This window comes from Chiloscyllium punctatum, chromosome X (genome assembly GCF_047496795.1).
Source record: "Chiloscyllium punctatum isolate Juve2018m chromosome X, sChiPun1.3, whole genome shotgun sequence".
Lineage (NCBI taxonomy): Eukaryota > Metazoa > Chordata > Chondrichthyes > Orectolobiformes > Hemiscylliidae > Chiloscyllium > Chiloscyllium punctatum.
The window spans coordinates 5,751,608-5,763,962 of record NC_092791.1 but is presented as its reverse complement, the minus strand read 5'-3'; the positions used below and the strand labels follow the sequence as shown (position 1 = coordinate 5,763,962).

At 41.0% G+C, this 12,355-nt stretch overlaps 1 gene segment (V, D, J or C); it reads left to right on the top strand.

The window, feature by feature from the left end:
- Positions 1-1,905: 1,905 nt before the first annotated feature.
- On the top strand, positions 1,906-9,981 carry LOC140471143 (Ig heavy chain C region, secreted form-like). The segment is given in 5 exon segments: positions 1,906-1,987; positions 4,256-4,555; positions 6,594-6,902; positions 8,762-9,070; positions 9,530-9,981. Coding segments are annotated over 5 exon segments (1,392 nt in total).
- The last annotated feature ends 2,374 nt before the right edge of the window (positions 9,982-12,355 follow it).

Genomic DNA, 12,355 nt, shown 5'->3' with positions numbered 1-12,355 from the left:
AAACTTAATCACCGTCTAAGTCAATAGGTATGAGTTCTCGTTCGAGAAAATACGAAAACAATTTGCTGCAGAATGATCACTGCAATTGAAATGATAAGCTTCCTTTCTCTGCACAGGAACTGCCAGACCTGCCGCTTTTCTTCAGAGAATTCTGTTTTTATTTCGGATTTGTAGCATTCAAAGTTTGTTGTTTCAATTAAAAAAGAATTCCTTTGTATGAAACAAGTTGTTCAGAGAGAAAATATATTTCATCAAATTGTGAATTTTCAGAAATATTTAATACCAGGTCATCATTGAAAGTGAGTGATCTCGCGTAGAGCCAGAATTTCAGAAGAAGCTGTATGATGAAGTAACAACCTGTTCCAGACGGCAATGGCTGCTGTACAGCATTATAGAATCTTTACAGTGTGGAAACAGGCCATTTGCCCCAACAAGTCCATATCTACCCTTTGAAGAGTAACACACCCAGACACAGTCACCTACCTTATAGACCATACATTTACCGCGAATGAACACATCTAAATTACATATTCCTGAACACCACGTGCAATTCAGCATGGCCAATTCACCTCCCTTCGCATCTTTGGAGTGTACGTAGGCGGGAGTTATTCTGACCACTCAAATAGAGAATGTCGATGCTCCTGTTCCAAATAATCAACAGGAATATTTAAAGAATATTTTCAACAATTAATTCGTTGAAATATTTTAGTAAATAGTGTTCAGCACCTTTTCTAGCTGAATTAATGACACAATGATAGGAAGGGATGATCAGGAGTAAAACACTCAGCCCCTTGAGCTATTCCACCACTTACTTAAAACATGGTACATTTGCGAGCTAACCTTTGACTAAAACTCTTTAACACATCTGATTAACAAGCAATAACTAACCCAGATTTAATGATTCAAATGCACATAACAGCGGGAGACACCATTTCTGAAAGGCATTTGTGTAAGTATGTAATGTGACACAATAAGGATGTAATTAATTGCTCGTGAAAATGAGTTTGAAATTTCTGACAATTTCCAACTCAATCATGCCAATCGTCAGGTCCCTTTAATTTAACATTATATTTCTTTATTCCAAGGAAGTATACTGTATGATTACCGTGCTAAAAATGAGGAAATTTTCTTGCCCATGAAATGATTAAGACGTGGTTCACTGGAAATACAATCAAACGACACACAACGAAACTATTGAGCACGTCATCATTGTGTGGACACGCAAGCGCCAGAAGAATCTTCATTTTTTCTAGTAGTTATTTGCATCGGTAGATAGGCGTGGAAATGTTAGGAATTTTGCATCTCCTTGAGCGATCAGTCGACTTTGGCCTCCTTGACTGTCTGACATTTCTGTGGTATTAACATTTTCACAGCTCTGTCAGGAAGTGAGTTCCATGGCTGTGATCCAGAAAGAGTAAAGGGGCAATGAAAGAATGGCAAGTCAAAATGTAGTAATGTTTGGAGGAACAGTCAACAGTCTGACCCACACACGATAAGATTGAACCCTTTTTTGTACTGTTCAACTAAAGGATTAACCATTGGATTGCTCTGTCACAGAAAGGTTTTGAGGTCAAAACATCAAATGATTTCAAGAAGGTGATAGAATTTTCAACCGTTGAAGGAAACAATAGATATGTGGGGGGGAAAAGTTGAACCGTGTACAACATTGGATGAAAATTGTGAAAAATTGAATGGGGCATGGTTGTTAAGTTTTCATATAACAGCAAAATTGTTTCTATAATTAACAATAAAAGTTATCTAAAAGAGCAACGAGATCATGATCCGCTGGGCCAATGGGCAGAGGATGGGCAGATAGAGATCAGTTTCAACTGAATATGACTCATTGCATTTTGGGAACAGAAATCAGGAAACAACCTAAATTGAATGGTAGTGCACTGGGTCGTGATGTCGAACAGAAGCACCTGGGGATTCAGATACATAGATTCGTACAGAGTTAATGATATGGCAATGGGTAGCTTTGTCGAACGTAGGGACTTGAGGGATCAGATTCATATATTGTTGAAAGTGGTGTCTCAAGTCGTTGGCGTGTTGAAGAATGTTTTTGTAAAATGTTTTCTCATTGCACAGAGTTTTGAGTATAAAGGTTGGGAGTTTGTGTTGCAACTGTACCGGACATTGGAATCAACTGCCAGAGGAAGTGGCAAATGCAGATCTAGTTACAAAATTTCCAAGACATTTGGACAGGTACAGGAAGTGAATAGATCTGGATTGATAAGGGCCAAATGCAGGCTAATGGAATTTGCTTAATTTGGGAACCCTGGTTGTCATGGACGAACTGGGCCGAACGGCCTGTTTCTGTGTTGTATGATTCTTTGAATCTCTGACATTATGGTGGAGTAGGCTGAAAGTTGGAAGCTGGTGATCCAGTCAGGAGGGAGGTTGGTGATGTGGTAGATTTTTAAGCTGATAGGCCGTGAGGTGTTGGGTGGCTGCTGGGTAAGCTTGCATGCACCTCGTCTGGCAGGGTGGCATCAAAGAAAATCATAATGGTCACAAGGAAATAACTTGGTCGCATTGTGCTTGGTAGGTCCTTTGAGCAGCAATGCAGGGTGTCTCCCTGGTGCCAAGATGGTTAATTGAGTGGCCAGCAGGCAGCAGGGCTGGTTAGTTGAGAGCTGAGGAGGGTGCAGGGCTTGTTATTTGGAGGTGGGCAGAGTGCCAGGCCAACTTGTTGAGAGGTCAACAGGGTGCAGGGCTGGTCAGTTGTGAGGTGGGGAGGGGGTCAGGATGGTTAGTTGAGTGGTAAACAGGATGTCAGACTGGTTAGTTCAGACATTGGCAAGACGTCAGACTGGTTAGTTGAGAGGTTGGCAGAGTGTCAGACTGGTTAATCGAGAGCTGGGCAGTGTGTCGGACTGGTTAGTTGAGAGGTGGGCAGGTTGTCGGACTGGTTAGTTGAGAGGTGTTCAGGGTGTCGGACTGGTTAGTTGAGAGGTGGGCAGGGTGTCAGACTGGTTAATCGAGAGGTGAGCAGGCTGCTGGGCTGGTTAGTTGAGAGGTGGGCAGGGTGTCAGGAAGTTCAGTTGTTCGCCTTAGCAGAGTGCTGGGCTCTTTCGGCGACAGAAGGTCATTGTACTGATGTGACACGTGGATATGATGTCAAAATGCAAAGCTCGGAGTGTGGCGAAGGGCAGATGGGAACAGAGCTAGGATGCAATGTGCACAGGTTGACTTGGGTAAGATGAGAGATCAGTGAAGGTATGAGTTCATATCTGGGTAGGGATATCCTGTCAGGGGTTGTGAAAAGTCGGGTGTCAGGACGAGATTCACCAAGTACCAGGTGCAGTGTAGCAGGAGTGGAATTGAGTGAAAGCAATCGAGATTACATTCTTGTCTGGAATGTGGATTGCCTTGAATGTGTGTTATATCTTGTGATGAGGGTCATGTGTTCCGAGGGTGAATGAGCGTGTAACAGTGTTGGGGCTGTCAATGTGAGTTGAAATTGAGGTTGGGAAGTGAGTCAGAGCGGTGGTTAGTCTGAGAGGTTAGAGTTTTACCATGAACTGCTTGTAAGTTTGTTGGTTATTGAAGTAAAAGAGTCCTTGTTCATTTCTCGAATCATATTCAAATAAATGCTCAGTTCAGCGAGCTGTCACATTCCAAAGTCTCTGAACCTTAATGGTCCTCTATATTTCAGAGGTCTCCAGAATTCAGATAATTGCCAAGTCGATCATTGAGCTTCCAGATAATTCGCATGATATCAGCTGTGACAGGCATTCTCTCAGTCCCAGTGCTTTGCAACTGCCTTATTTACAGAGAGTAGATTCTGACTGACATTGATAAGCGAGGAAGGGATACTGGACTCGAAACGTTCACTCTGGTTTCTCTCCACAGATGCTGCCAGTTGTTGGGTTTCTCCTGCAACTTCGGTTTTTATTTCCAATTCCAACTTCCACGTTTTCTTGGTTTGCATTTTGTGAAACGACTATGCTCGTCACCTGCAATCCAATGAAAGTGTTCGTTGGCGAGATTTTCTAACAGTTACTTTACGTGGGATCAGGGTGTTCTTATTTCTAAGTTTTATATAGTAATGGTCAAGGTCGAGGGCATGTTTCTGAAGAGGGAACCAATCGATCATGATCAACGACTGATGGGAAACAAAAATAAACTCAAGGTTTGCTGAAGATTTTAGCAGGAACACACTAGCATACATTTACAGCTGAGGAAACATTTGGGTAACCAATAAGGTCGAATTAACAGAAAGTAACTTGCTCAATTGTTTATTCTATCCTAGAGACTGCATCTCCCCCCACACTTTATGGACTGGTCTCCTCCTGTCAGCAACACAATGCCGACGGTTCTGTGATCTTTGGTTGTTTGGCAATGGACTATTCCCCTGACGTTACCAAGGTGACCTGGAAGAAAGATGGGAAGCCAATCACGACAGCATTGAAGACTTATCCATCCGTGAGAAACAAGAAGGGAACTTACACCCTGAGCAGCCAGTTAACCCTGCCTGAGTCAGAAGCGGATTGCAGAAAAATCTCCTGTGAGGTTCAACACAGCGGGTCAAAGCAGAACACTGGAATGCCATGTAAGTCTTGTGGGAACTGAGGCGAACAGCACATCTGTGGTTTACATGAACAGGACATTAGTTATAATACATTTGACATAGCCATAGAGATGTACAGCACAGGAAAAGGTCATTCCGCCCATCCAGTCCAAGCCAATCAATAACAGCCCCCTAACTATTCCAGTTCAATATGTCCACAATTGATCCATTGCTTTTTGTGACTTGGCATTTCTTATATCCATCTAAATATTTCTCACATATTATGAGGGGCTTAGCCTCGACATGACTTACTGGCACTGAGAGACAGAATCACACCCTGTGTGTAATTTTGTTTTCCCCGATATCCTCCTGTCCTTACCCTAACCCTATGCCCTTGAGACATTGCTCCATCCATGAAGGGGAAAGGTTTTGTTCTGTTTACTCTTTGTATGTCTACCATAATTCCAGACATCACAATCATCTTCTCTCTCAATCTTCTCTGTTCCATGTAAAACCCCAGTTTGGTGAATCACATTTCATGATTAAAAACTTCCAGCCCAGGAAAAATCCTGGAATATCTCAACAATGCTGCCTTCTGTCTAATCACATTCCTTCCGTAACATGCAGTCCTATACTACACATGATGCTTCATGTCTGACTTAACCAGTATTTTAATAATTTCCAATATCATCTCCCAACACATAATAACTGTCTTGGCTCATAAAAGCAAATACCCTTCACACATCTTAGCCTTTTTATCCACCTGCCACATTATTATAAGGGATCGATGGGCATGCAATCCTTTTCAAAGTTCCACCATTCAAAACATAATACCTCTTAGTTTCTTCTGACCAACTGCATCACCTTACACTTATCCAGAATGATTTTAATTTGCCATTTTTCAGCACAAGTGGCCAATCCTTCTGTATCTTGCTGCAATCTAAAGGTATCCTGGTCACTACCTTCCAACACGGCAACTTTTGCTTCAGCTGTGAACCTACTAGCCAAATCTCCTGCAGCATATTCTAAATCACTTTTACATAAAAGAGACATCAATAAATCAACACTGAATCCTGCAGAACACCACTAGACATATACTTCCAGCCGCACAAACATCCTACGGCCATTATCCTCTGCGCTCTGCCACTCAGCTACCTGAGGATTCAATTCGTCAAATTGACTTGACATCAACTGGCTCTGATCTCTACTATCATCTGGACATCGACTTATTTCTTTGAAAACTACCATCAAATTGCTCAGACATGACTTCTCGTCAATAAAATCGTGCTGAGAATTGTTGATTAATCTTCCAGATGAAGATTAATTCCCCTGTCCATGTCTTCCCTACTACTGAGTCTAACTTGAGGCGAGCCTGTGGTTTCATTGTTTTTCCCTTCATCCGTCCAGCATAACAATACCACACTGGCAGTTTTGCCATATCCCCTGTGGCCAGCAATTATAAATTATTGCCAGCGACCAATATTTCATCCTTTGTCTGGCATACATTTTATCTGCCCTGGAAATATAACTATTTTTAATCCAGCAAGACAGTACATCACAACATCTATCCTAATTCCTGTAAAAACATCTCAACACGTCTCCATGTTTTCTATACCCACATATTCCCTCACACTGGTGAACATCAACAATTTTTACCGCCCTTCGACATCTTTCCCTGTCTCGCTTGAAGGCATTTTATTTGGAATATTGAACTGCCACTCCTGCCCCTTTCTCAACATGTCTCCATGATATCAAGTGCACACTTCCTCCTTCATGCCGTTAACTCATCTGCCTTGTTTATCATGCTCCTTTCATTGAAATGATTACCATTCAACCTTACTATCTCACCCTCTGATCTAACTGACCTTCTTGACTTCCTTGCTGCGACCTCTAATTTTTATCATTACATTGTCCTGCTAATTGTAATGTGTTGATTTCAGCTTCTATAGCACTCTGCACAATTATGATACTTGTAATGTTAAGGTTAGTATCTATTAGCCATAATAAACTTTGTTAATATAGAACTGAATGTATTTGTCATCAAATTTGTCGGATAATTTATGCATTGTTTTTCATAAAGGCCCATTTCTCGAGCCAACTCTTCTTCTCACCGTGAGTCCCAGTGAAGAAATCGCAAGCAGCAAGTTTGCAACCATCGTGTGTTCAATCATTGATTTCCATCCGAAGGAAATCTCCGTGACATGGTTGAAAAATGGCCAATCCGTGGATTCTGTTGTCTTCACGTCTCCTGTGTGTGAGGCGGATGGGAACTTCTCGGTGATGAGTCGGCTGACAGTCCCTTATAGTGAATGGTTCAACAGCGCAGTGTATACCTGCCAGGTCACTCATGGAGAGAACACTCAAAGTCAAAACATCACCACACCCCAGGGTAAGACATACATACGAGAGAACTGGAAATCATTTTGAACTCCGATGTCAATCAGATACACACATTTATCAAAGTTAGTGAACAGCACTAAGGTGTAGAGCATCCCATTCACAAACGTGTCATGTATTTCAGTTTGAGTGTTACATTAGCATTGCTCATAATTTAACATTATGTCAAATCAGAAAAGCATGTTTCCCTCCATATTGAAGACATATAGACAGTGAGCTGGATTAACAGTCTTTTTTAAAAGTAGTTTGTTGGCTGACCACACTTGGAGAGGCAGAGTGCCGAATCCATGCCTGGTGACTTGCTGAAGGATAAAGGGGTTGGTGGTGGGGGAGGGGTGCGTGCCTTGTGGGGGCCGGGGAGCAGGGTCAGAGAGGTATTTCTTTGAAACTTAGAACATGCTGAGAGTCCGAGATTGGGTGAACGTGGAGTAAATGCTTTGGCCAGGAAGCCAGAGTAGGACATGAGGGCATTTCCTCAGAGTCAAAGGGTGCACCATTTGGAACTGAGATGGGGAAAAACTTCTACAGCCAGTGGGGTGTGCATGTGTGGAATTCATTGCTGCAGAGGGTTATGGAGGCCAAGTCAGTGACTGTACTTAAGGTGGTGATAGATCGGTTAGTCCATGGAGAAGGCTGGAGAATGGGGTAGAAAAACATACCAGCCATGATCGAATGGCAGGGCAGACTCGATTGGCCGAACTGCCTCATTCTGCACCTTTATCTTACTATCATGTGGTCTCAAAATGACATGGTAAAACATGCAGCGACCCTTCTTTCAAAATAAATCAAAATGTGTTCAATGCTTCATTTCCAGCTCAGGAATGGCCTGTTGTCCTTGGGCATTGTACGTAATAGATTTTATCTGGTACTGAGCTCTTCAACCTCATTCATGGGACCAGGCCGCGGCCAAGTTTGTATCATATTTGATTAATCTGGATAAACATGACCTATTTCAGCCTCTTTAAGATACTCTCTGCAATTAGTGGATGTGGCAGGAGAATACATTCTAGTGGTAAGGCTATAGTCGGGATGAACGATTAGGAATTTGAATCAAGGCTGACTGAGCCCAGGGTGAGGATGGAAATGTTCATGCAGTGAGCAGTGGAAGTCTGAATAATACTCGCGCAAATTTCCATCAAGTTGGTAGAATAATTGAAGACACTCGTATTTGTTCAGTCTTTGTTCTACTAAGAAATTCACTGTTTTGCTTTTAGATCTACTCCAAATTTGACATGAGTAATAATATCTCATGGTATATTTTAGAGAATGATCTCACACCAATAATGTCAATTATTTTCAATAACGTTAAACATGTTGAATAGAATTTCTGTGACTGATCACTGCCCCTGTAACACCTTCTATCCTCTGCAAATGCACGAGAACAAAGACAATAATTATGATTGATTACAGTTTGCCCAAACCTGGGGGTATAATTTGGCATTCAGAATGCCCAGCAGCATTTGCAAGTAAATTTCATGAACATAGAAATGAAGTCGTTATATTCAGATTACTCTTGTCACAAGTGTCAATGGATGGTCGTAAGTGAGAGAAGAACTCTAGAAGAAAGGTAATTCCATGTGTTACGCCGTGGTATCTTTGATTTTACTTTTTCACAGGTTTCACTTGTGACAAATCCAGTGTTCTATATGAATTATTACACGGTGCATGTTATAGATAATAACAAATGTTTTCACAAATCAAAATATATAAACAACAGGAACCATCATTTCAGCAATATTTGGAAGCTGCCATTGCAAAGGTGGTTTCTTCACTTCATGTGGGAGTAGCCTGAAGGCTCGGTGTTTTGATTCTAAAGAAACATTTTTCATTGATTTGATTTCTGTTTCATAGGAGTTAATGAGTGCCACGATTACACAGTTAAAATCCTACCACCACCAGTAGAACAGGTCTTACTGGAGGCGACAGTGACATTAACCTGTGTTGTGTCCAATCTTCCTTCTGGAGTCAATGTCACCTGGATACAAGAAAAGAAGACTCTGAAATCAGAGATTGCGAACCAGCCTGGAGAAGATCCCGACAGCGTGATCAGCAAATTGAGCATTTCTACCGAAACCTGGCTGAGTCACGTTAGTGTTGAATGTGTGGTGAACCATCCATACCTCCCGACTCCTCTGAGAGACTCCATCCGCAAGGGAAATGGTGAGTCGTGAGATGAAAGAACAAAGTATTCCACGTGTAATCTAGATCCATTTACATACATGGCATGCTTAGATTGGCTCCAAATAACGGTGGGAGCATGAAAGCTGTGTCTGATGGCAGGATAGCTAAATATCTGACTGAGAACAAAATGGACCAAAGGTTGATCTTTTATGATTATAAGTCAAATAAAGTGGGAAGAAACCTGGTTTGTATTTTTAACATCAGGAATGACAAATGTACAGGATGTCTTAGTTGTGGGTTAGAAACATGGAGTCGACTTTCGAATTAAACTCTTTTTATCTTAATGAATAGAATGGATATCATTCTGCTGGTTTAGAAAATGAGAGCGTATAAAGCCCAAATTTTTTTTAAAAACTGGCATATTTTAATATGTAGTTAAATGCAATATTGATTCTGGATTTTTATAGTTGATTTATATTTGTTTCAAATATTCTGCAGGAGAAAAGCTACTGGAGCCATCAGTGTCAATCCAACTGCGACCAACAGAAGATGTTTCTGCTCAGAGTTTTCTCTCCCTCACCTGTATAGTGAGAGGCTTCTACCCCCGAGAGATCTTCGTCAAGTGGACAAAAAATGACAAGCCGGTGAATCCCAGTAACTACAAGAACATTGAGGTGATGTCGGAGAGCGAGAATACCTCCTTCTTCATGTACAGCCTGTTATCCATTACAGCAGAGGAGTGGGCCAGCGGTGCTTCTTACTCCTGTGTGGTGGGACATGAAGCGATTCCATTGAAGATCATCAACAGAACAGTCGATAAATCCAGCGGTAAACCGAGTTTTGTGAACATTTCACTTGCACTGATGGACACGGTTAATTCATGCCAATAAAAAAAAACTCAAAGTTGTTTTCAATAATTCAACAAAATTAATAAAGCTTTTTCCTCAAAATGTGATTTAAATATACAACCGTTTAATTAATTGTGTTTCCCACTTTTAGTTATATTCCACCAGTAAAGTTAAGTTGGATTATTAACAGGTCTAGGACTCGTGTCTTGTGCAGTTAATGTTACCTGCTCAGGTAAACTTAGGATCGGAGGCAGAGTAAAGCTCACTCAATACCAGATTCTGCAAACAACCTTATCCACCTTGCATTCCATTAAAACGAAATCTTCAAATGCCCAATTTCTCTCAAGTAAAGACCACGGATTTTGAACTTTGTTTTCCTGATTCCCCGATTGCACATTCTCACAAAATTCATGTCGGCTTTAAACTGCCACCATGCAACAATTGGGAACGCAATCTTAAGAGACATTTAGAATTAGTTTTGATTGGAAAATGCCAATCGCAAACAGTGCAGAGTAAGTTGAATATGACACTTGGTTCTGTGGAACGAGGAATCTTGTACCAGTGCAGTGGTTGACAGAATGCATCTTTATTTCCACACCAAAGAGACCCGAAATGAAGGTTATTGTTGTTGAGCACAGGTAGGGGGAGAGGGGAATTTTTAAAGGTCTGTACTCTTACTCACTCTGCAGAGATTTCAAGATCGAAGTCCTCTGTAATGCAACCCAGTTGCTGACAGTAACAGTCAGCTTCTCGTATACTGTTCGAAGATTCCATGTTTCCATGCAAAATAATACCTTTGTGTCTGCCCAATTCGATTGACCCTATTAATCGTTTGTTAACATTGACTCCCCTTAATCGAAAACTGGTATTTACATCATCCCAGTTTGTAGCGCATAGTTTTGTCTCAGTTTTCTGTAGCACATGGGATAAATTCTGGTATTCGAACATCTGACATCATTTTGCTACAAGTACAGAACATTTGTAGATATTTTGTAATCAGCATGTCCAGAAATGCAATTCTGCATATCTGGAGTAGTGGGGATTTGATTTCAGGTCTCTTGTCTCAGAGACAGAAATTCTTTCGCCGTAACAAAAGAGTTGCTCACATCGAGGGCCGAATGGCCTGTTCTGCGCTGTATTCTTCTATGTTCTAAAGCATCTATCTCTCCACGACGATCAGAAATTTTCCTGACAACATCAGGGTCAGATATAAATGTTGACAATCCATAAAAACTGGAACAATAATACAAATTACAGTCTAGTATAAGAGCTGAAGCAATTACAGAGAAATTCTCATAAATACACATGTGAAAACACATACACAGGCTCTCACCTAAAGACACATGCTTATGCACACACATAAACGTGCATACAGACGAACAGCCACACACTCTGATATACACAGAGCCACACATGCAAATAGTGCTTGAACACTCATCTCAACTCCCACAAAAACGCACGTACACAGAAAGAATAACACGTGCACAAGTGAACAAGGATATCCACACATAATCACGAAAAGCATAGACGCAAATTAATACACAAATGGACATGACTGCATTTCTATTCATGCAGCATAATGCTGACAGACATACATTCATACGCACAAAGATGCAACATCTGAAAAATGTCCTCCCACATGTAAACTCACACAGGGGCACATATGAGCACAGGGTTAGACATTAATATCATTACTTTTTAAATTTCATAATCACAAACATATGATTGCAGAGGCAGCTTAATTTATTTTTAAACCACTATGATAAGCACTTATGTATGGTCACACACGCACATAAATTCAGAGTCGCACATGCAGACGTGCAAGTAATGTGGCGTTCATTAAACAAGGAGAATGGCACAAGCGTCAGCAAACATCCACACATAATAACACAAACAAACACATCCGGCAATGGTTTAGGATAGATTGCCACACAAACAGAGATCATCACGCAAATATAAACATCCACCAAACATGACGTTGCATGCTCACATTTATTGAGCACAAACATGAAAATAACCGAATGTCGGTAGGACCTGAAATAGACAGATCCTGCAGTCTATTGGTAGGATGGCACTATCGAAAACTAGACAAGGACGTTAAATGATAGACATAGGCGTCAACGAAGTGCCATTTTAGCATGATGATGCTTACACATTGTGAAGGGAACAAGATTGACATACAACAAGCACGTGAGCACATCATCAGTAAATAATATGAGCATGTTTATTCATGCACACAGTCCAAAATGGGCAGGTGTAATGTAAGAGACACGCATTACCACATCCACAAACACAAGGAAAAATATACACATCAAGCAGCAGAAAAAATAAATTAAGAGAAACATGGACAAAAACTTATTCCTAAATATGCAGATCCTACAAACAAAAATATGAAGCGATGTTTTTACTGTGGATGAGATTTACGTTCATGACTTGCCAAACAATTGGTCACCAATATATCATGAAGATGAGAACC